The sequence below is a fragment of the Dendrobates tinctorius genome, unplaced genomic scaffold, assembly GCF_039654945.1.
Source record: "Dendrobates tinctorius isolate UK_male_01 unplaced genomic scaffold, ASM3965494v1 ptg000089l, whole genome shotgun sequence".
Lineage (NCBI taxonomy): Eukaryota > Metazoa > Chordata > Amphibia > Anura > Dendrobatidae > Dendrobates > Dendrobates tinctorius.
Window position 1 is genome coordinate 15,092,854 of NW_027361757.1, and position 20,640 is coordinate 15,113,493.

The 20,640-nt window shown below is 40.9% G+C and overlaps 1 protein-coding gene across 1 annotated transcript in view; it reads right to left on the minus strand.

The window, feature by feature from the left end:
- ALOX5 (arachidonate 5-lipoxygenase) overlaps positions 1–20,640 on the minus strand; it is a 165,973-nt gene that overhangs the window by 17,175 nt on the left and 128,158 nt on the right. The window contains exons 10-11 of the mRNA XM_073585854.1: positions 11,816–11,994; positions 4,946–5,067 (exon numbers count right to left, since the gene is read on the minus strand). Coding sequence (XP_073441955.1) covers positions 4,946–5,067; positions 11,816–11,994 — 301 coding nt within the window. The remainder of the gene's footprint in view (positions 1–4,945; positions 5,068–11,815; positions 11,995–20,640) is intronic.

The following is a 20,640-nucleotide window of genomic DNA, read 5'->3' on the forward strand; positions in this document are numbered from 1 at the left end:
CTAGTTTCCAAAATGGGGTCACTTGTGGGGGAGCTCCAATGTTTAGGTACACAGGGGCTCTCCAAACGCGACATGGTGTCCGATAACGATTGGAGCTAATTTTCCATTCAAAAAGTCAAATGGTGCTCCTTCCCTTCCGGACCCTGCCATGCGCTCAAACAGTGGTTTATGACCACATATGAGGTATCGGTGTACTCAAGAGAAATTGTTAAACAAATTTTAGGATTCATTTTATCCTGTTGCCCATGTGAAAATGAAAAAACTGAGGCTAAAAGAAAATTTTTGTGAAAAAAAAGTACTTTTTTTCTTTTACAGATCAATTTGTGAAGTATCTGGGGGGTTCAAAGTGATCACTATGCATCTAGATAAGTAACTTGGGGGGTCTAGTTTCCAAAATAGGGTCACTTGTGGAGGAGCTCCAATGTTTATGCACACAGGGGCTCTCCAAACGTGACATGGCAACCGCTAAATATTCCAGCATATTTTCCATTCAAAAAGTCAAATGGTGCTCCTTCCCTTCTGAGCCCTGCTGTGCGCCCAAACAGTGGTTTATGACCACATATGAGGTATCGGTGTACTCAGGAGAAATTGCCCAACAAATTTTAGGATCCATTTTATCCTGTTGCCCATGTGAAAATGAAAAAATTGATACTAAAAGAAAATTTTTGTTGGAAAAAGTAAAATGTCCATTTTTTTCTTTCCACGTTGCTTTAGTTCCTGTGAAACATCTGAAGGGTTAATAATCTTCTTGAATATAGTTTTGAGTAGCTTGAAGGGTGCAGTTTTTAGAATGTTGTCACTTTTGGTTATTTTCTGCCATATAGACTCCTCAAAGTGACTTCAAATGTGAGGTGGTCCCTAAAAAAATGGTTTTGTAAATTTTATTGTAAAAATGAGAAATCGCTGGTCAACTTTTAACCCTTATAACTTCCTAACAAATAAATATTTTGTTTCCAAAATTGTGCTGATGTAAAGTAGACATGTGGGAAATGTTATTTAGTAACTATTTTGTGTCACATAACTATCTGGTTTAACAGAATAAAAATTCAAAATTTGAGAATTGCAAAATTTTCTAAATTTTCGCCAGATTTCTGATTTTTTCACAAATAAACGCAAAAATTATCGACCTAAATTTACCACTATCATGAAGCCCAATATGTCACGAAAAAACAATCTCAGAATCGCTAGGATCCGTTGAAGCGTTCCTGAGTTATTACCTCATAAAGGGACACTGGTCAGAATTGCAAAAAATGGCCTGGTCATTAAGGTCAAAATAGGCTTGGTCATGAAGGGGTTAAATAACAAAAAAAATAGATTAAAAAAGCTATAGTGGCCAGTGTAAAAGCTGAATGATTTCTATTTATTTGTTACAATAAAAGAAAACCCTGTACATTTAACACAAAAACCTGATTTAAATGGGTTATGACAGCTTCCTTTTAGGCTCCCTTCACACGTTCAATTTTTACGTCCATATGCGGTCCGTTTTTAACCCCTTCACTACCAAGGGTGGTTTGCACGTTAACTCCTGGGCCAATTTTTACAATTCTGACCACTGTCCTTTTATGAGGCCATAACTCTGGAACGCTTCCATGGATCCCGGTGATTCTGACATTGTTTTCTCGTGACATATTGTACTTCATGTTAGTGGTAACATTTCATTCATATAACTTGCGTTTATTTGTGAAAAAAGTGGAAATTTGGCAAAAATGTTGAAAATTTCACAATTTTCCAACTTTGAATTTTTATGCCCCTAAATCACAGAGATATGGCACACAAAAAACTTAATAAGTAACATTTCCCACATGTTTACTTTACATCAGCACAATTTTGGAACCAAAATTTTTTTTTGTTAGGAAGTTATAAGGGTTAAAAGTTGACCAGCGATTTCTCATTTCTGCAACACCATTTTATTTTTACGGACCACATCACATTTGAAGTCACTTTGAAGGGTCTATATGATAGAAAATACCCAAAAGTTACACCATTCTAAAAACTGCACCCCTTAAGGTGCTCAAAACCACATTCAAGGAGTTTATTAACCCTTCAGGTGCTTCACAGGAATTTTTTGAATATTTAAAAAAAAATGAACATTTAACTTTTTTTCACAAAAAATATTTCAGGTTCAATTTTTTTTATTTTACCAAGGGTAACAGGAGAAATTGGACTACAAAAATTATTGTGCAATTTGTCTTGAGCACGCTGATACCTGACATGTGGGGGGGAACCACTATTTCGGCGCATGGCAGAGCTCAGAAGGGAAGGAGCGCTGTTTGATTTTTACAATACAAAATTGGCTGGAATTCAGATCGGACGCCATGTCACGTTTGGAGAGCCCCTGATGTACCTAAACAGTGGAAACCCCCCACAAGTGACCCCATTTTGGAAACTAGACCCCCCAAGGAACTTATCTAGATATGTGGTGAGAACTTTGAACCCACAAGGGCTTCACAGAAGTTTATAACGTACAGCGGTGCAATTAAAAAAATCATATTTTTTCCGCAAATGATCTTTTCACCCCCAATTTTTATTTTCCCTATTTGGGCGCATGGCAGAGCTTGGAAGGGAAGCAGCGCCATTTGACATTTTTGGCTGGAATTGAGATCGGACACCATGTCGCGTTTGCAAAGCCCCTGATGTACCAAAACAGTGGAATCCCCCCACAAATGACACCATTTTGGAAACTAGACCCTCAAGGAACTTATCTAGATGTGTGGTGAGAACTTTGAAGTTTATAACGCCCAGGTGTGAAAATAGAAAAATCATATTTTTTTTCCACAAAAATGATATTTTTGCCCCCAATTTTTTATTTTCATAAGGGTAACAGGAGAAATTGAACCCCAAAAGTTGTTTTGCAACTTGTTCTGAGTACGCTGATGCCCTATATGTGGGGGTAAAACACTGTTTGGGCCCATAGCAGAGCTTGGAAGGGAAGGAGCACCATTTGACTTTTTCAACGCAGAATTGGCTGGAATTGAGATCAGACGCCATGTTGCGCTTGGAGAGCACCTGATATGCGCAAATAGTGGAAACCCCCAATTCTAACACCAACCCTAACCCCAACACACCCCTAACCCTAACCCTAGCCCTAACCCTAGCCCTAACCCTAGCCCTAGCTCTAATGGGAAAATGGAAATAAATACTTTTTTTAAATTTTATTATTTTTCCCTAACTAAGGGGGTGATAACGGGGGGTTTGATTTACTATTTATGGCGGTATTTATATTTGGCAGCTGTCACACGCTAAAAGACGCTTTTTATTGTAAAAATAGTTTTTGCATCACCACATGTTGAGAGCTATAATTTTTCTGTATTTTGACCCACCGAGTCATGTGAGGTCTTATTTTTTGCGGGACGAGTTGTCGTTTTTATTGGTACCATGTTCAGGCATGTGACTTTTTTGATCGCTTTTTATTTAGTTTTTTGGGACGCAGAATTTACAAAAACCAGCGTTTCATGAATTTCATTTGGGTGGTGCGTTTATGCCGTTCTGCGTGCGATAAAATTGATAAAGTGGTTTTCTTCTTCAGGTCAGTATGGTTACAGCGATACCTCATTTATGTCGTTTTTTTATGTTTTGGTGCTTTTATGCAATGAAAAGAATTTTATATAAAAAATTATTATTTTTGCATTGCTTTATTCTGTGAGCTATAACTTTTTTATTTTTTTGCTGATGATGCTGTATGATGGCTCGTTTTTTGCGGGACAAGATGACATTTTCAGCGGTACCATGGATATTTATATGTGTCTTTTTGATCGCGCGTTATTGCACTTCTTGTTCGGCGGTATGATGTGTTTTTTTATTTTTTAAGGGGTTCGCTTAAGGGGTTAACTAATGGGACAGTTTTATAGGGCGGGTTGTTACGGACGCGGTGATACCAAATATGCGTACTTTTGTTATTTTTTTTTTATTTTATTTCCAAAAAATGAATTTATTGGGGGAATATTTTTTTTTTTTTTTAATTATTTTTACACTTTTTTTTTTTTTTAACTTTATTACAATGTCCCAGGGGGGACATAACTGTCATGTGACAGATCGCTGATCTGTCACATCACAGATCGCTGTGACAGATCAGCGATCTGTCACAGGCACTGCTGCAGGCTTCCTCATGCCTGCGCTCTGCGGGCAGTGAAGAAGCCAGCTTCCTGCAGGCCCCCGGAGGTCCCCGCCGCCATATTGGATCCAGGGACCTGCAGGAAAGGAGCCCCCCGCAGCAGCGCTGCACATTGCGCTGCCGTGGGGGGCTCAGGGAAGCACGGAGGGAGCCCCTTCCCTGCCGATGCTTCCCCTTAACTCCCGGTACACCGCGATCGTGTTTGATCGCGGTGTGCAAGGGGTTAACGTGTCGGGGGCGGTCCGTGACGCCCCTGACACATTGTGCCAGGTGTCAGCTGTGATAATCAGCTGACACCTGGCCGCGATCAGCGGCGCTCACCACGTGGGCGCCGCTGATCGCACTAGACGTACTATTCCGTCCTTGGGACTTAGGTCCCAGGTCACATGGGCGGAATAGTACTTCCATTGTAGGAAAGGGGTTAAGGACTGCAAATACGGACATATGCACACCCATTGTATTCAATAGTGGTGCGCACATGTCAGGTTTTTCACATGGCCCATGTGAAAAATGCACAGACCTGTCCCTTTATTAAACGTACCACGGACTAAATGCGTGCTGCACACATGGACACTGATGACACATATATAGCATCCATGTGTCATCAGTGTGACATGTCCCAACACCTGGGAAAAGCAGCACAATTTGCACTATTCCCAGCCGCCAGGTGCTGAATGCAGATAATATCATTGTTGTCTGGTCTCCCTGCAATCAGCGAGACTAATTAATAAAATTTTCAAAACAGTTTTGCTATTACATTTAAAAATATTTGTAAAGTTGTCATAATCTTATTGATGTTACGAATGGCGTAAAGAACAGTATTAATGATCTTACCAGAAGTTTCATTGTCCCGAAGGCCAAAAACAAATACATCTTTTACAAATGCTTGGAGCTCACTGTCTTCGCAAACTGTTTTGTCACTTTCATAATAAATGTCCACCACATCTTCCACAAAACTGTATAAGAACATAAAGTCATGTTTATATACGCATGTCCAAAGTCATTTATTACTTTAACTGTAAGCCAAACGTTCATCAGTTTATATTCAAGGAGTTGTCCACTACTAGGACAACCCCATCTTAGTCAAAATGTTTGGCCATTCCAGCGGTGTTGGCACTTGCTCTCCTGGGGGTCTTGGGCAGTTGTTATGACACGTGGCTCCGCGCCCAATCACCACTGGCGTCACTGTCTCCGCCTTCTGACAAATCGAACATGAAAAGGAAGTCCGTGTTGCAGCTGATCTTGGACTTCCTCTTCATTCTCAATTTGACAGTAGGCAAGGACATTGACGCCGATGTTGATTGGGTGCCGGCGTTACGTGTCACAACATCAGCACGAGAGCCCCGGGACCAAGAGTGCCGGCATGGGAGGCGAGTATAAGTTTTATTATTTTATGGGGGCCAAGCGAGGAGAATGAAAAGAAGTTGTCCAAGTTGTGGGCAGCTTTGCAGCTCTGGGTCCTGGGTTCAAAGCCCTCCAGTGCAAGTTGTTTGCATGGGTTTCCTCTGGGTACTGCAGTTTCCTGACAGGTTTCCTTTGAAGCATACCTATATTTATTTTGTTCATATTACCTTAGGTCGGTGAAATATAACTAGTAGCCTCAGAAGGTTTCTCAAGTCCTAAAAACGTGATTGCCAGTTATTAGAATAAATATCAGATGAGTCTGGATTTGATTCTCTACAACCCTGACAATCATCCCGGTCCCTTTTATTGTTTACCAGACACAATGGCATAGCTTTATTAGTGTCTGTGCCGGGCATTATAGATCAGATCAGTTGATGGGAATGAGCTGCGATGCCAGACACAGCCACAACCAAAAGAATGATGTGGTGCCAAGTAGACATGTAAAGAGGGTAAATGTCACCTTATTCAAAATGTGTCCTTTTAAAAATATTGTTTAGTAACATTTAGTCACCATTCTTATATGTATATACACGTCATATAAAGAAGTATATATATAAGACCTTATGCATCAAGCTGGTTACACTAGAATTCTGGTGTAAAATACTTTGAAGTGTTGGAACATTTTTGCGAAACTCAAAAATGCCCAGAAATAGTGAATTTTGACTTTTTATCACCATTTTACAGAGAGCTGTGTCCACTTTTAGAGAAATACCGTAAGTAAAACTGGGGCGGCATGGAGCGTAGCCATTGATTCATCTAATATATGCCATAAAAGTGGCTTAAATTATGCCAGAAATATTCTCCAGTCCCTCATTGCAACAACATTTCTGGCGGTGGCACACAGCAATTGAAAAATGCAACAAATTCATTAAAAGGTGTATGTCTCTTAAAGAATTTGATGCATCTTACTCTAGTGTTTCCTATCTACTAGCTTGAAGGGGGATGTTCAAGAAGTGTAAGTCTAAAAAGAGCCTGATGCAGATGTAGGTTTGAGCATCCCCCTTCTAGCTAGTAGCTTGAATTATCTGGCAGCGCCTTTTCTTTCTTATGAACAAAAGGATCAACCGTTAAAATTCCAGCCACTTATCTTTCTCTTCCCCAACATCATCTCTTGAGAGAGAGTAAGGAGGTCCCCATGAACAATGCACATTAGATGATTGATGAGTTCGGATTACTTTTATCCAATACGTATGGAGGCTTTAAGGCAAGACAATTGATTTTGAAAACAATAATACTAAAGCAGAAAACATAATCATATAGGCCATCAAATCAAGGCCACAACCCAATTGGTATTATAGGCACATTATATCAAGGACACTCTATAAATACCATACAAAACAACAGAAAAAGCAGCAATGGTCCTTTAAAAATTATACATTTTTTTATTGAAGATACACGTATAAAAACAGATATATAGATTAAAAGATTCTATATATGAGTACAATGAATTGAAGGGATCAGTGAGAACAGAAAAAACAACACATCCATACTTCCTGTATGGTGGATAAGGGAAGTGAAACCTGTACACAGTATAAATATATTAGCGTAAAGAAATGTCAATCATAAAGTGCTAGTGCTATTGGGAATGGTTGGTGATATCAATTTCCTGTTTGTGGCACATTAGTATATGGGAGGGGGAAAACTTTTCAAGATGGGTGGTGACCATGACGGCCATATTGAAGTCGGCCATTTTGGATCCAACTTTAACTTTTCCAAAGGGAAGAGGGTCATGTGACACATCAAACTTATTGAGAATTTCACAAGAAAAACAATGGTGTGCTTGGTTTTAACTTAACTTGATTCTTTTATGAGTTATTTACAAGTTTATGACCACTTATAAAATGTGTTCAAAGTGCTGCCCATTGTGTGGGATTGTCAATACAACCCTCGTCTCCCTCTCTTGACACACTGATAGCAACACCACAGAAGACATGCTAGCACATTGATTCTATTTTTTGATATGGGCATGGACTTGCTGGTGCTGATTTATGCTCTACTTTAATATACGGTTTTTCGCTGACATTTTTTAATTTATTCTTACAGAATTTCATTCTCCCCAGCAATAACATGATCTAAGAAATGCAATAGCACTAGCACTTTATGACTGGCATTTCTTTACACTAATATACTTATACTGTGTACAGGTTTCACTTCACATATCCACTATACTGGATGTATGGATGTGTTGGTTTTTCTGTTCACACTGAGCCCTTTATTTCATCTTGTCCTCATATATAGAAGCTTTTAATCTATATACCTGTCTTTATAAGTGTATCTTCAATAAAATTTGTTGTAATTTTTAAAGGACCATTGCTCCTTTTTCTGTTGTTGTTCTGTACAGACATTTGATTTTGTACAACCTAAGGAAACCCTGTAAAGAGTAAATGTACTTTCAAATATTTTTTCAAGATAAACTGTCCTGTGTGTGTATATGAGGAATAGTATTATTTCTGACCATTACCTGACCTGTCACCTGCATTTTTACCAGTTTTTTTCCTCCTGCAGGCTATCCCTTAGGCCAGATTCATACATCTATGTTTTGCAGTCTAAGTATGGATCGCAATTTTCAATGCACTGAATTTCTCCCGACCCGAACTTGATTACCCCATATTTGCCTATGAGGCTGTTGAATTCAGGACTGGAAAACTTTGACCAGTCCAAGCATTGTGGTCCATACTGCAAAAGTATCGCTGAACTAATATAGACCCATGTCTGAGAACTTATTTCTATAACCATGCTGTGACATGCAAATTGTATTTTCTGCTGCTACTCCCATGCATCCACCGAAGTCAGTATGGGTTTATCGATTTATTGTATATTTTGTATATATGTAAATATTATTTAATATTATTGTTTTTATGTTTTCACAAACAATATGCTCATTTCTCCCCCCCACAGAGCGACTTTTTAAACAAAACCCGGGACCAGGTCGAAACGTTGTATGTCGCATTTATAACTTGCACTTTATGCTTTTTCTGAGCTGATTTCTACCTGCACTTAAATTTTGAATTAAAAAGAAATTGAATTCATCATCAGAGTGTGCGGTGAATTTGACTACCTATACCCTGGAAAACACAGACCTTATTTGCAATTGACCATAGACTGATGTCAGAAGGCGAGCTGCTACGATCTCTCTTATATATTGCACAGGACACAAATAGATTCACGTTCTTCATTCTTTAGTTAGCACACAGAGACAAAGCAGCCAAATTATGGAGGAAATTATACAGCAGTACTGCGCCATTTTCATGTGAGTTAAGCTATGATATGAGAAATAAGACTTGAAGAAAGGTCAACACAATATTTCTGTGTCTGCCTCTGCTTGTTTTCTCACTCTGCTCCCCATTCCTCCTCTTTCTTCTCCTCTTGATAAAATAAAATGGGCTGTGTAACCTGACACCCCAATGTTCTTGGCAGTGCGTTTTGCTTTGACCAAGAGGAATTTGACCTACTTTTTCAGTATAGTTGATAATTTCAGGAGGTGGGGGAGACAAATAAGTGGATGATAAGTGGCTGATAAATGGAGAAAGAGGCAGATTTCTCTGAATAAATAAATTAAGCTTTCTATATTCACTTGTATTTTTGATTTATGCAAAGTTTGTTAAAATACATTTCCAATTTAAGCTTGGTGTGTGGTGTGCCTTGAGGAAGGAAATACACAGGATGCAGCAAAAACAGGAAGAATTGCTATTTTGGTTGTGCAACTTAATAAAAATTCAGTTACTACAGCAATTCTTATTCTATGTGTTTATCACAGAGAAGTGTATTTGGCAAATATAAAAAAAAGTCAAACATTTTTTTCTAGTTAAACTATTAACTTTAGGAGAATATTATTTTTTATTACATTAGAAGTGCAGTCATTCTTGGATGTCATTAGACTACTTGCTAAAGTAAGTTCTATTGATGTAGTAGGTTAAAAAGATAAAATTGGGAGTCCTAGGTAGTTTTAATAGTTTGTTGTTTGTCATCACCTTTTTTGTTAGCCATTAAAAAGTATCAACTACTGAGGATTCAAATTTTCTTTATCAACGTAAACCTCCAAGAATCATAAATCATCATAGAGGAACATCATCCAAATGAAGCTGTGTTAATCAAACCATACTTCCTCTATTGTAATTAGACTGCCTTGTTAGTGAATAGAAAAACATTGTAGCTGAAAAATGCAAAATAGCCCTATATTAGAAAAGAAAATCTCTTTCTATAGTGACATCAATAGAATCATAGAATCATAGAATCGTAGAGTTGGAAGGGACCTCCTGGGCCATCTGGTCCAACCCCCTGCTCAAAGCAGGATTCGCTAAATCATCCCAGTCAGATGTCTGCCCTGTTACAAGAATGCTAAAAAATACCAACATCTCTAAGTAAATCCCAATTTCCAACCTATGGTTAATCTATGGGTTTTTCTAATAAACAGTATGGCCAATTTTATATTTGTGGTTAACATTTAATTTAATTATCTTGCTTTTTTTATCACATCAGATATTTTGAGGAAAAATGTTGTATTATAAACTATAATCTATACTATTGTAGTATATAGCACATTCAGTGTCTGTTTAGTCATCGTGGCTGCGGGACCTGGCAAGAGATGATCAGTAGGTGTGATCGGTGTCAGACCACCATCATTCAGATATTGATGACCTACATTATGGAGAGTTCATCAAAATGTGAATCCTGGGCAGTCACTTGAAACTCTCTGGAACCCAACATGTAGTAAGGTAAGTTGCTCAACTGTCTCAGCTCAAGACAGGTTGGCCCTCTATTTGGACGTCTGCACAAGGTTACTGGGGTGAAGCGGAAAACATCTCTGACTTCATCACCAAAGGCCTTTTAAGGTCAGCTGACGCAGTCTGAGTATTGAGAAATCATTGCTTTCTGTCATGTGTTTTTCAGTATTTGCTTCATCTTCTACTTGTCACGTAGTGACTTGTCCTCTGTGCCGCGACCCGCAGGACGGCACTAACACTAGGACACAAGGGGAACACCGGGGAAACAGTTACAATGGTGGGCCCTGCAATAGGGACCGGGGACGTGGACATCTCCTGCACTCCCCTGAGGCAGTGTCCCTAACACTCCTAACGATCTCTATACAGGCTCCTCACCTGTCGCCGAGCTGGATACCTTAATCCCTAGCTCCCCCTGCACCTATCCCTTACTAGTGAACTGGACGATGCAGACACTAATCCCACCACTGTACTAATACACACAAGGGAAATACAACAAACACACAATTTAGCTTTGCTCTGCTGCTATGGCTTCAAGCAACAGAGTACGGCACCGGGATACAGCTTCCACCTGAATAGCTGCTACTCCAAAGCGCTGGCTGAGCTGCAAGGAACTCCTCTCAATAGCTCCTTTCACCACCAAGGTTGGTTGGGAATGAACAATATCACCAACAGTGATTGAGAACACCTGACACTCCTTTATAGGCAGGAGTCAGGGTAATCACACCTGCTTGGTAATTTACGTGTAATAACCCCAGCGGCCACCGGAGGCAAAACCAGAACTAAAGCAACTACAGTGTAATAACCCAAGCGGCCACCGGGGGCAAAACTAACCTTAAGCCAAAGGCTTAAAGGAAAAGAAAGGTTGCATATGCTAAATCTGTCACAATCCAACCAGGATTGTGACACTACTTAGCTAAGCATCTAATTATCTCCACCTAATCTTGACTTCCAGTCAACTGCGAGTGTTTTACTTTTCCAAGCTCACTCCAGGTTACCTACATGCAGTCCACACTTATTCTACAATCAAGTTTCTAGATTGCAAACTTCCTGTTACTGTTCTTGGCACTGTTCACACCTCAGTGTCTACTATTAAGCTAATGTATCTCTTCAAGCAAGTTTCCAGTTTGAACCACATCTCTGCATGCAAGTTTGCCAGTACTTCACTGTTATCCTACAGTTAGCCATTTCCTTGCTGCAAGTTTCTGTTTGCATTTATCTCTACTATTAACAATATCTCTGCAAGCAAGTTACTAGTTTGCCTCTTCATCTATTACTCCTAGTGTCGTGATTTATTATCTGGGTACCTTTGCTTATAAACAATATACTTTTTAAATTTGTTTCTTTAGTATTTATGTGGCTAGCAAAGCGTACCAACATTTTGGTTACATATTTGGATAAGTTGAGGGTAGTGAAATGTGCTGCACTCGTAGTCAATTGTGATTGGGTTATCTTGTAAACCGTTTAATGCTTCTCTTGACAGTGTATACAAGTTATGCAAACTTATTTAAACCCCATAACTATGTTTAGCACACTGAAGGAAAGACAAATGGACAGTCACAAAAATGAAATTTTTTACCCAAGTGTTGCTTGCCAGATTTTCATTCCATCATCTCTGTAGAAATAATAGGGAATTTCCTCTTTGTTATCCATGCCCCGCAGCCTGATTGCTTCAGGAAAGCAAAGACTCTCGTATGTAAACTCCTTCATGGCTCTTAGCACCAGCTCCACGTGCCCTCCTCCTCCAGTTGCATTCGCCTACAACATAATTTACACTGAAATAAAATCAATTGTGCTATTTACCATTGCTGAGTGTTATTGCCTGTACAGGTTCTCAAGCATCCCGTGACAATGCTGTTTTGGACTTTTCAGCAGCAAAGCTAAAGGAGAAGACCAAATTGGATCTCTTAAACTTCAGGTGATAGGTAAAGAAAAAGATGCTGTTGTGGTACATAGACCTGCTGATCCTATTGTTTCTCTGAGATATGTGGCTACATACTGTATGTTGTAAATCCCAACTGCACCAATAAAAATATAATACCGAAATTGGCACTTCTTTTTGTCAGGATCCTGTCAGTGCCGGCGTGCAGCCTCCGCTGAGCAGGGACTCGCCCGCACTGTAGGGGGGCCCGGGGTCAGGTACAGCCGGAAAGTATAGATACACATGACCTGTGGATGCTGAAGTTCAGCAAGCAGTCACAGAACCTACGGTCATGTGACTGCAAGGGGGCGGGGCTTAGCATCCTGCTTTCAGAGATGGCAGGACACTATGCAGAAATACTCAGAGTCAGGCAAAACGGAGGTCATACACAGAGATATCAGTAAAGTACTAGGGATGAGACAGAATGGATAGTCAGGGCCAAGCAGAAGTCAAAACCAAACAGACATAGAAGGTACCATGCAGAATCCAAAGCAATATCCAGAGAACAGACCGAGTCGTACACAGAGACTCAAGCAACCAGAACACATCACAAACACACTCAAGGGTCACAACACTATGCCAAGGGCGAAAGTATAACTGACGAGGGATGGGAGCTTCCTGAGGCAATAAGAAGCTTTCCCAGAACCAATGAGAGGCCACCATAATAAGTCCCAGGTGTGCAGGTAAGAGTCTGCACTGAGATCAAAACATTAACCCCAGAAGTGCCGGTCACCCAGCACTGGTATCATGACACTTTTATTTAAATTGTAAATAATAGCTGTCACATGATGACAATGATCTTATAGTTATAGTCATCTACAGGGGGTGAAATAGGTATTGAACATGTTACCAATTTTCTAAGTAAATATATTTGTAAAAGTGATATTGACTTGACATTCTCATCAGATGTCAGTAACAACCCATCCAATCCACACAAAGAAGTCAAATCATAGAAGATCATAAATTAAATTATATGTGTAAGTATAAGAAATGACACAGACAAAAAGTATTCAACACATGAAGAAAGATAGGTGCAAAAAGTCATGGAAAGTCATGCTTAAATCTATCAGTAATTAGAAAGCCATCCTGTCAATTAGTGAAAAATAATATCAGGTTGTTCAACTAATGGCCTATAAAAAGGTGTGGAGTCATGGGGGGGGGTCGGCGGACGTCCAGGTTCGCTAGCCGAAACCGCATGGTCCCACCAAACACACACTCTCCCTTTAATGTGGGCATAACGAGGGTCACAACCTGGTTTCTCCGAACATCTCTATGGAGCCAGGTGACCAACGGGTCCCCATCCTAGCTTTCTCCAAAGGTATCCATAGTTCAGCGATGGTCAATGGAGCAGATCTGTATTCTTCCGACCGGGAGCGAGGTCCCCTAGGCTGTCTCCTGTAGAATGATAGGACCGTGTCCCTTGTGACGGAGCCATGATGTATTGGCATCAGTCCTGTAGGGTCCCCTGGATGTTTGGATGTCTTGGCAAAATCTCTGGCTGTCTCTCTCTCAGTCTCTCTCTATAGAAGCATGTAGCCTCTTTTTATACTTAACAAGTGTCCATCATTCAGTATTGACACAAAGGGTAAGAATAGAGATGAGATTAAGTAGCATTACTTAATTATTTAATCTATAAAGATAGTTTTTCATCCTTTGCTTTCCGAAGTCACCAAACTATCTAGCCTACACAATGCATAATTAGCATATATGTAAACATCACTAGTGATCAAGGATAAGAGCACAATATGTTGTCAATATTACAGGCTTACACAAGCAAAAAGTCTGTTTTCTTGACCAACACATAAATTCAAAAGCCAACATATAGCTAACAATATATTCTTCTTGGTTTGCTAAAAATAGTCACCTGGTTAACTGAGATACAATGCTGTGTCTCTACAAATGGTGTCTCATTAGCAAGGTGTCACACAAGAAACATCACTGGCTAAAACCAGTGAGCGATCGCAAGACCTTTGCAAACTTAATGTTGCAAAACATATTGATGGCATTGGCTATAGAAGAATTTCTAATCTTCTGAAGGTTCCAGTGAACAGTGTTGGGGCCATAATCTGTAGAAAGACCATATTTCACCACAACTAGGTGCTCCCCTCAAGACTTCAGACAGAGGATTGAAAAGAATTATCAGAAGTGTTGTCCAAGAGCCAAGGACAACCTGTGGAGAGCTACAGAAAGACCTGGAGTCAGCCGAAACAATTGTTTCAAAGAAAACTATAAGTAATGCGCTTAGTCTCCATGGCGTGTATGGATCCTATTGACGCAACACTCCATTGCTGAACAAAAGCATGTTCAAGTGTGTTTACAGTTTACTCAACATTTAAACAAGCCTGTGAAATATTGGGAGAATATAGTCTGATCAGATGAGACCAAAATTGAACACTTTGGATGCCATAAGTTATACCATGTTTGGAAGTCAAAAGGTACTGCATATCACTCCAAAAACACCATATGAACAGTGAAGTTTGGAGGTGGGAACATCATGGTGTGGGACTGTTTTCAGCATACTGTACGGGCAAATATATCCTTAAAGGAAGGATGCATGGACAAATGTACCAAGACATTCTTGATAAAAATGTTATGGCTCAGTTTGGGGATTCAATCCAGTGACTTCTTGCTCTGTGGTTGGTTCTCTTGTCTGCTGAGCTATTGCCCTTGTCTCCCGTTTTTATACTTATGGTTCCTATTAACTTTATTTTTCCGTTCTGGGTTTCTGCCCTTTCAGGTGTTTTCCATTGTCTCATTTTGGTTGCCCTATCACATTTTGGGTTGCGATATATATATTCTCCCTTCACTACACTTCCTTGCTGGCTATACTTCTAAGTGGATTAGTGCTGAGTTCCAGCACCCCAGCGAAGGAATTTCCCTTGCTAGGCAAACACTGCCTGTATTTCTGCTCTGTGTTTTGTTTCATTGCCTTCTCAGCACCTTTTCTTTCTCCTCAGGTAGGTTGGTGGGAAATTGATCTTGTTTCATTTCCTATTCTCCTTATTTCATCTTATTTATCCTTCGTGCATGTGCTCTAAGTTTCCTCACCCTGAGTCCTCCTATCCCTCTGCACAGTTTCCTTCTCTGGTTAGCTGTGCAAAGCGGCCACCCCTCTGGGTCCTTAGGAGGTATGAGAAATCCTTTGGCTGCCTTTTAGGGAGCCTGGTCTGAGTTGATACAGGAAAGATGTATATCTTTGTACCGTGTTAGCCAGTAGATAGAAAAATATTCAGAATTGAGAGTCCTCAGTGGTTGATACCTTTTAATGGCTAACTGAAAAGATGGTAACACATTGCAACCTTTCGAGACTACTCAGGTCTCTTCTTCAGGCTAGACTAATACAAAATCTGAAGAGTCATATATTTATGCACAATACAACACAGAAAAAATGCAATGCATAAGACAAGTGACGTGAAGCAGAACTATCAATATGGGAGAGGGAGAAACATAAATATTGGACCAGTGCATAGATAAGGAGTCCGGATGTTTTATAGTTCTCTGATTGGGGTCTCCTAATGTGTTGTGATGCCCCCACCAGGTTTTGAAGTGTTATAAACCAGGACTTCCTGCTACAACCATTTGGCTCCCCTGGTCAGCTAAAAGAAAAAAAAAAAGTGAGGGAAAAGTTATCCCTTTGTTTAAGACATGTAAAGAAGTAAACCTTTAAGGGATTGTCCCACGAAAACCATACACAGCAGAAATATAAAAATCATATTTTTGTAATCTGAGCGGTCCCAGCTCCGTTACAGTGTCTCTTCCGAAGTTCTAACATGTCCAGAACCTGAGATATGATTTGCTCCCAAATAGAAGTTCGTACCTATGGCGTGCATGGTATTGTTTTATTCTATGCGGTAAATCACAAACAATGATGCCCTATGTGTGTTGGTACGGGCTTTTCTCGTTTAGTTATAGTTAATCTAAGTTTTGTAGCCAAATTATAACTTGGGAGAGGGAGGTGGGATTAACCCAGAATGCATCTCTCCGTGATGTCACATAGCAGAGTCTATAAGGCATTCCCTTGGCAAAACCAGTTCAGAACAGTTCAAGTCCTCATGCTAGAGAGACCGGCAGATGATCGGAGACGTGCAGCTCCGCCTCCACCCCCCTTAAAGCCACATGGGATGCCTAACACCAACTGACCACATGTGAGTGTACTTTCTTCATTCATCCACTTTGTTTTATACTTGTCTAATGTACATATCTTATGTCTCAACTTTATAGCAACTTTCATCTGTATAATCACTGTTCCCTTTTGGAAAATAAATGATAAAGTTATTTAGTTCTGTCTTCATGCTCTAAGAATCGAACTATACGCCTTTGTTAGATAATCGCTACTAATTTGTTGGGTTGGCTTCGAACCCCTCCCTTGAGTCTATAACTTAAGCGGAGAAACCAGAAGCTGGTGGCAGCGCGTTGTGTATGGTTATTGCGGCTTGCTGGCAGTCCAGAAGGGTCTTATATTGCTGAATGAGGGGCTGCGGCCAGAGCATTGATAATTCCCTTACTGCAGAAGCCTAATTGCCGGTTCACAACAGGCAGCCCGTCCGGCGACTAATTATCCTAGGTGCAGTTCCCTGACTGACCTGAGGGTAAGGGGGGCGCCGGAGAGCTGCGAGTTCCAAAATGGAACTGAGAAAGTGGGATGTACAGAAATCCCTGCAGTACTTAGAAGATTGATAGCAGTGGTGGGGCACCCAAAATACCCCCCTGCGGCAAATTGTAGAGCGAGATTAGCTTGCTGGATATTTTTGTCACATGGTGCCAGTGGTGGGATAACTAAGATAAGCCCCTACTGTGCCTGTGATAGCCGTGTGCTGGCAGTGTGTCTCGTCCCTCCGTCCGCTGATACACCCGTGTCAGTGGTGGGATTGTGACAGTGGTGACACAGGGTCCGCTGTCTGTCACGTTAGTCGCCGTATCTGGCAAACAGCGGTGGGCTGTTTGTCACATATTGGTGGCAGAGCGGTGGGATGTTCATCACATATTGACTGGTCTGAGTTGGTGTTCTTTGTTGTGCGGCTAGGGATTGTCTAGTCTGTACAGTAGAGTGTGGGTGCGGCAGGGTCCACAAGGGATTGACTATTTGCAAAAATGTTACTGAAGAAACATGGAACCTTTTAATGGAAAAATAAAAGTTATATTTTACCCACCATTGGACTGATCGCTGGAGAAACCATACTATTTCTTTTACATGCAAGGATTTATCCCAATCCGTTTTCCGTGCGAACTGCTACCACAGGCTGGACTTATTCCTTGTTTTCTTCAAAGCGGTGAATATATATAATTTTCTACATGAACATGTGCGATTCATGCACTTTGCTTTTATTACTCTTTGTATCTTAAAATTTTAGCCATGCAAATGAATGCATATCAAACGGCCTTTTTGTTTACCCACTCTTTATCCTAGTCACAAACATTGTCATTACTAAGCTTGATCCCTGTGGGTACACAATTTTTTTAGCATGTACATAGCTTACCAATGATTGAGATAAATAGAGATATATTAGATAGATCTACATATATATATATATATATATACTGTATATATATATACACAGAGGGTACAGAAAGTATTCAGACCCCTTGAAATTTTACACTCTGTTTCATTGCAGTCTTTTGGTAAATTCAAAAAAGTTCATTTTTTTTCTCATTAATGTACACTCTGCACCCTATGTTGACTGAAACCCCCCCAGAAAAACTGAAATATAACATGGTCATAAGTGTTCAGACTCTTTGCTCAAACACTCATATTTAAGTCACATGCTGTCAATTTCCTTTTTGATCTTCCTTGAGATGGTTCTACAAGGCACACACCTGTCTATATAAGACCTCACAGATCACAGTGCATGTCAGACGAAATGAGAATCATGAGGTCAAAAGAACTGGCCAAGGAGCTCAGAGACAGAATTGTGGCACAGATCTGGCCAAGGTTACAAAAGAATTTCTGCAGTACTCAAGGTTACTAAGAGCACAGAGGCCTCCATAATCCTTAAATGGAAGAAGTTTGGGACCACCAGAAGTCTTCCTAGACCTGGCCGTCCAGCCAAACTGAGCAATCGTGGGATAAGAGCCTTGGTGAGAAAGGTAAAGAAGAACCCCAAGATCACTGTGGCTGAGCTCCACAGATGCAGTAGGGAGATGAGAGAAAGTTCCACTAAGTCAACTATCACTGCAGCCCTCCACCAGTCGGGCCTTTATGGCAGAGTGGCCCGACGGAAGTCTCTCCTCAGTGCAAGACATATGAAAGCCTGCATAGTGTTTGCTAAGAAAACACATGAAGGACTCCCAGACTATGAGAAATAAGATTCTCAGGTCCGATGGTGATAATTCTAAGCGGTATGTGTGGATAAAACCAGGCACTGCTCATCACCTGCCCAATACAATCCCAACAATGAAATGTGGTGATGGCAGCATCATGCTATGGGGGTGTTTTTCAGCTGCAAAGACAGGACGACAGGTTGCAAGTACAGATATATCCTGGATGAAAACCTCTTCCAGAGTGCTCTGGACCTCAGACTTGGCCGAAGGTTCACCTTCCATCAAGACAATGACCTTAAGTACCCAGCTAAAATAACAAAGGAGTGGCTTCAGAGCAACTTAGTGACCATTCTTGACTGGCACAGCCAGAGCTCTGACCTAAACCCAATTGAGCATCTCTGGAGAGACCTGAAAATGGCTGTCCCCCAACGTTCACCTTCCAACCTGAGGAAATTGGAGAGGATCTGCAAGGAAGGAAGAATAGCAGAGGATCCCCAAATGCACGTGTGAAAAACTTGTTGCATCATGCCCAAGAAGACTCATGGCTGTACTAGCTCAAAAGGGTGCTTCTACTCAATACTGAGCAAAGGGTCTGAATACTTATGACTGTGATATTTCAGCTTTTCTTTTTAAATAAATTTGCAAAAATTTCTACATTTCTGTTTTTTCAGTCAAGATGGGGTGCAGAGTGTGCATTAATGAGAAAAAAAAGGAATTTTTTTTAAATTTACCAAATGGCTGCAATGAAACAAAGAGTGAAAAATGTAAAGGGGTCTGAATACTTTCGTACCCACTGTGTATATATTCTGTATATACTCATGTATAAGCCGACCCGAGTAGAGTTGAGCGAAACGGGTCGAAAAAATTCAAAAGTCGCCGACTTTTGGCAAAGTCGGGTTTCATGAAACGAAACCCGACCCTAGGATGAGGTCGGCCACGAGGTCAGCGACTTACGCGCCAAAGTCGCGTTTCAAAAGTTTGTTTTGCGCTCTTTTTCAGCCAATCAGGATCCACAGACACTGTGGGCAACGTGATGACCTAGGCACGGGTCACCACCATCTTTCAGAAGGGCATGCAAGTGATTGGCTTGCTTTGGTGGGCGTCACAGGGGGTATAAAAGGGCGTGCATGCCGACCGCCATCTTACTTCTGCCGATCTTAGTATAGGGAGAGGTTGCTGCTGATTCTGTAGGGAGAGCGTTAGGCAGGGAAGAAGACAAAAAAACTGCTTCTGCTGCTAGCGATTTGGCCTGCACAACAAACAAGTCACTGTGTGTGCAGTGCAAGAGGAGGCTATATTGTGGTGTATCAGTGGTGTTGGTTGTTGGGCTGCCTTTTAAGGCTTCCTGACACGCTGGCATTGCTGTTTACCCACTGCTCCGCAAACTGCTTTTTTAAAAGCAATCCAATCTCCCTTATCCTCTAGTCACTTTTGTCACAGCTGTGCCATCGAGCCTGTCACATAGCGCTCAGATATCAGTGGGCCTCACACAATCCACAAGTGTCCAGTGTCCAAAAGTGTGCGCAGAGATTCAAAATCTCCATTATCCTCTCGTCACTTTGGTCACAGGCAGCTGTGCCATCGAGCCTGTCACATAGCGCTCAGATATCAGTGGGCCTCACACAATCCAAGTGTCCACTGTCCACAAGTGTGTGCAGAAATTCTAAATCTCCCCTGTTCTATAGACACCTTGTACCTTGTTTTACATTACTATATAGTTTGTTGGATTTTGTCTACATTTCTACCAAAAATGAGGAAGGCTGGTGGAAGAGGCCGTGGAATTGGGCGGGGGTTGGCAGCTGGTAATGATGGTGTTGGTGGTGGATCTGATGGTAGTGGCAAGAGCAAAATAGGACCGAATGCAGGAGGTGCTGACCCAGCGTCATCGTCTGGCTACATAAGGCCTCGAACGCTTAGTTTTCTAGGAGTTGGCAAACCGCTTTTAAAGGCAGAGCATCAGGAAAAAGTTTTGTCTTACATTGCTGACTCAGCCTCCAGCTCTATCGCCTCCTCTTCTTCAGTTGTAAAAAGTAAAAGCACTGAGTCGTCATTGGAGGCTCATGTTCATGAACCACACCTTTCCTTGTGTCCTTCACCCCAACCAAGTTTGAAGGATGACGCAGGCCATACTACTGATTACTCCATGGAGCTGTTTTCACATACCATGCCTGGATTATCAAGTCAAATGGTGAATTACCCAGGCCAAGATGAATCTGACATGGAGT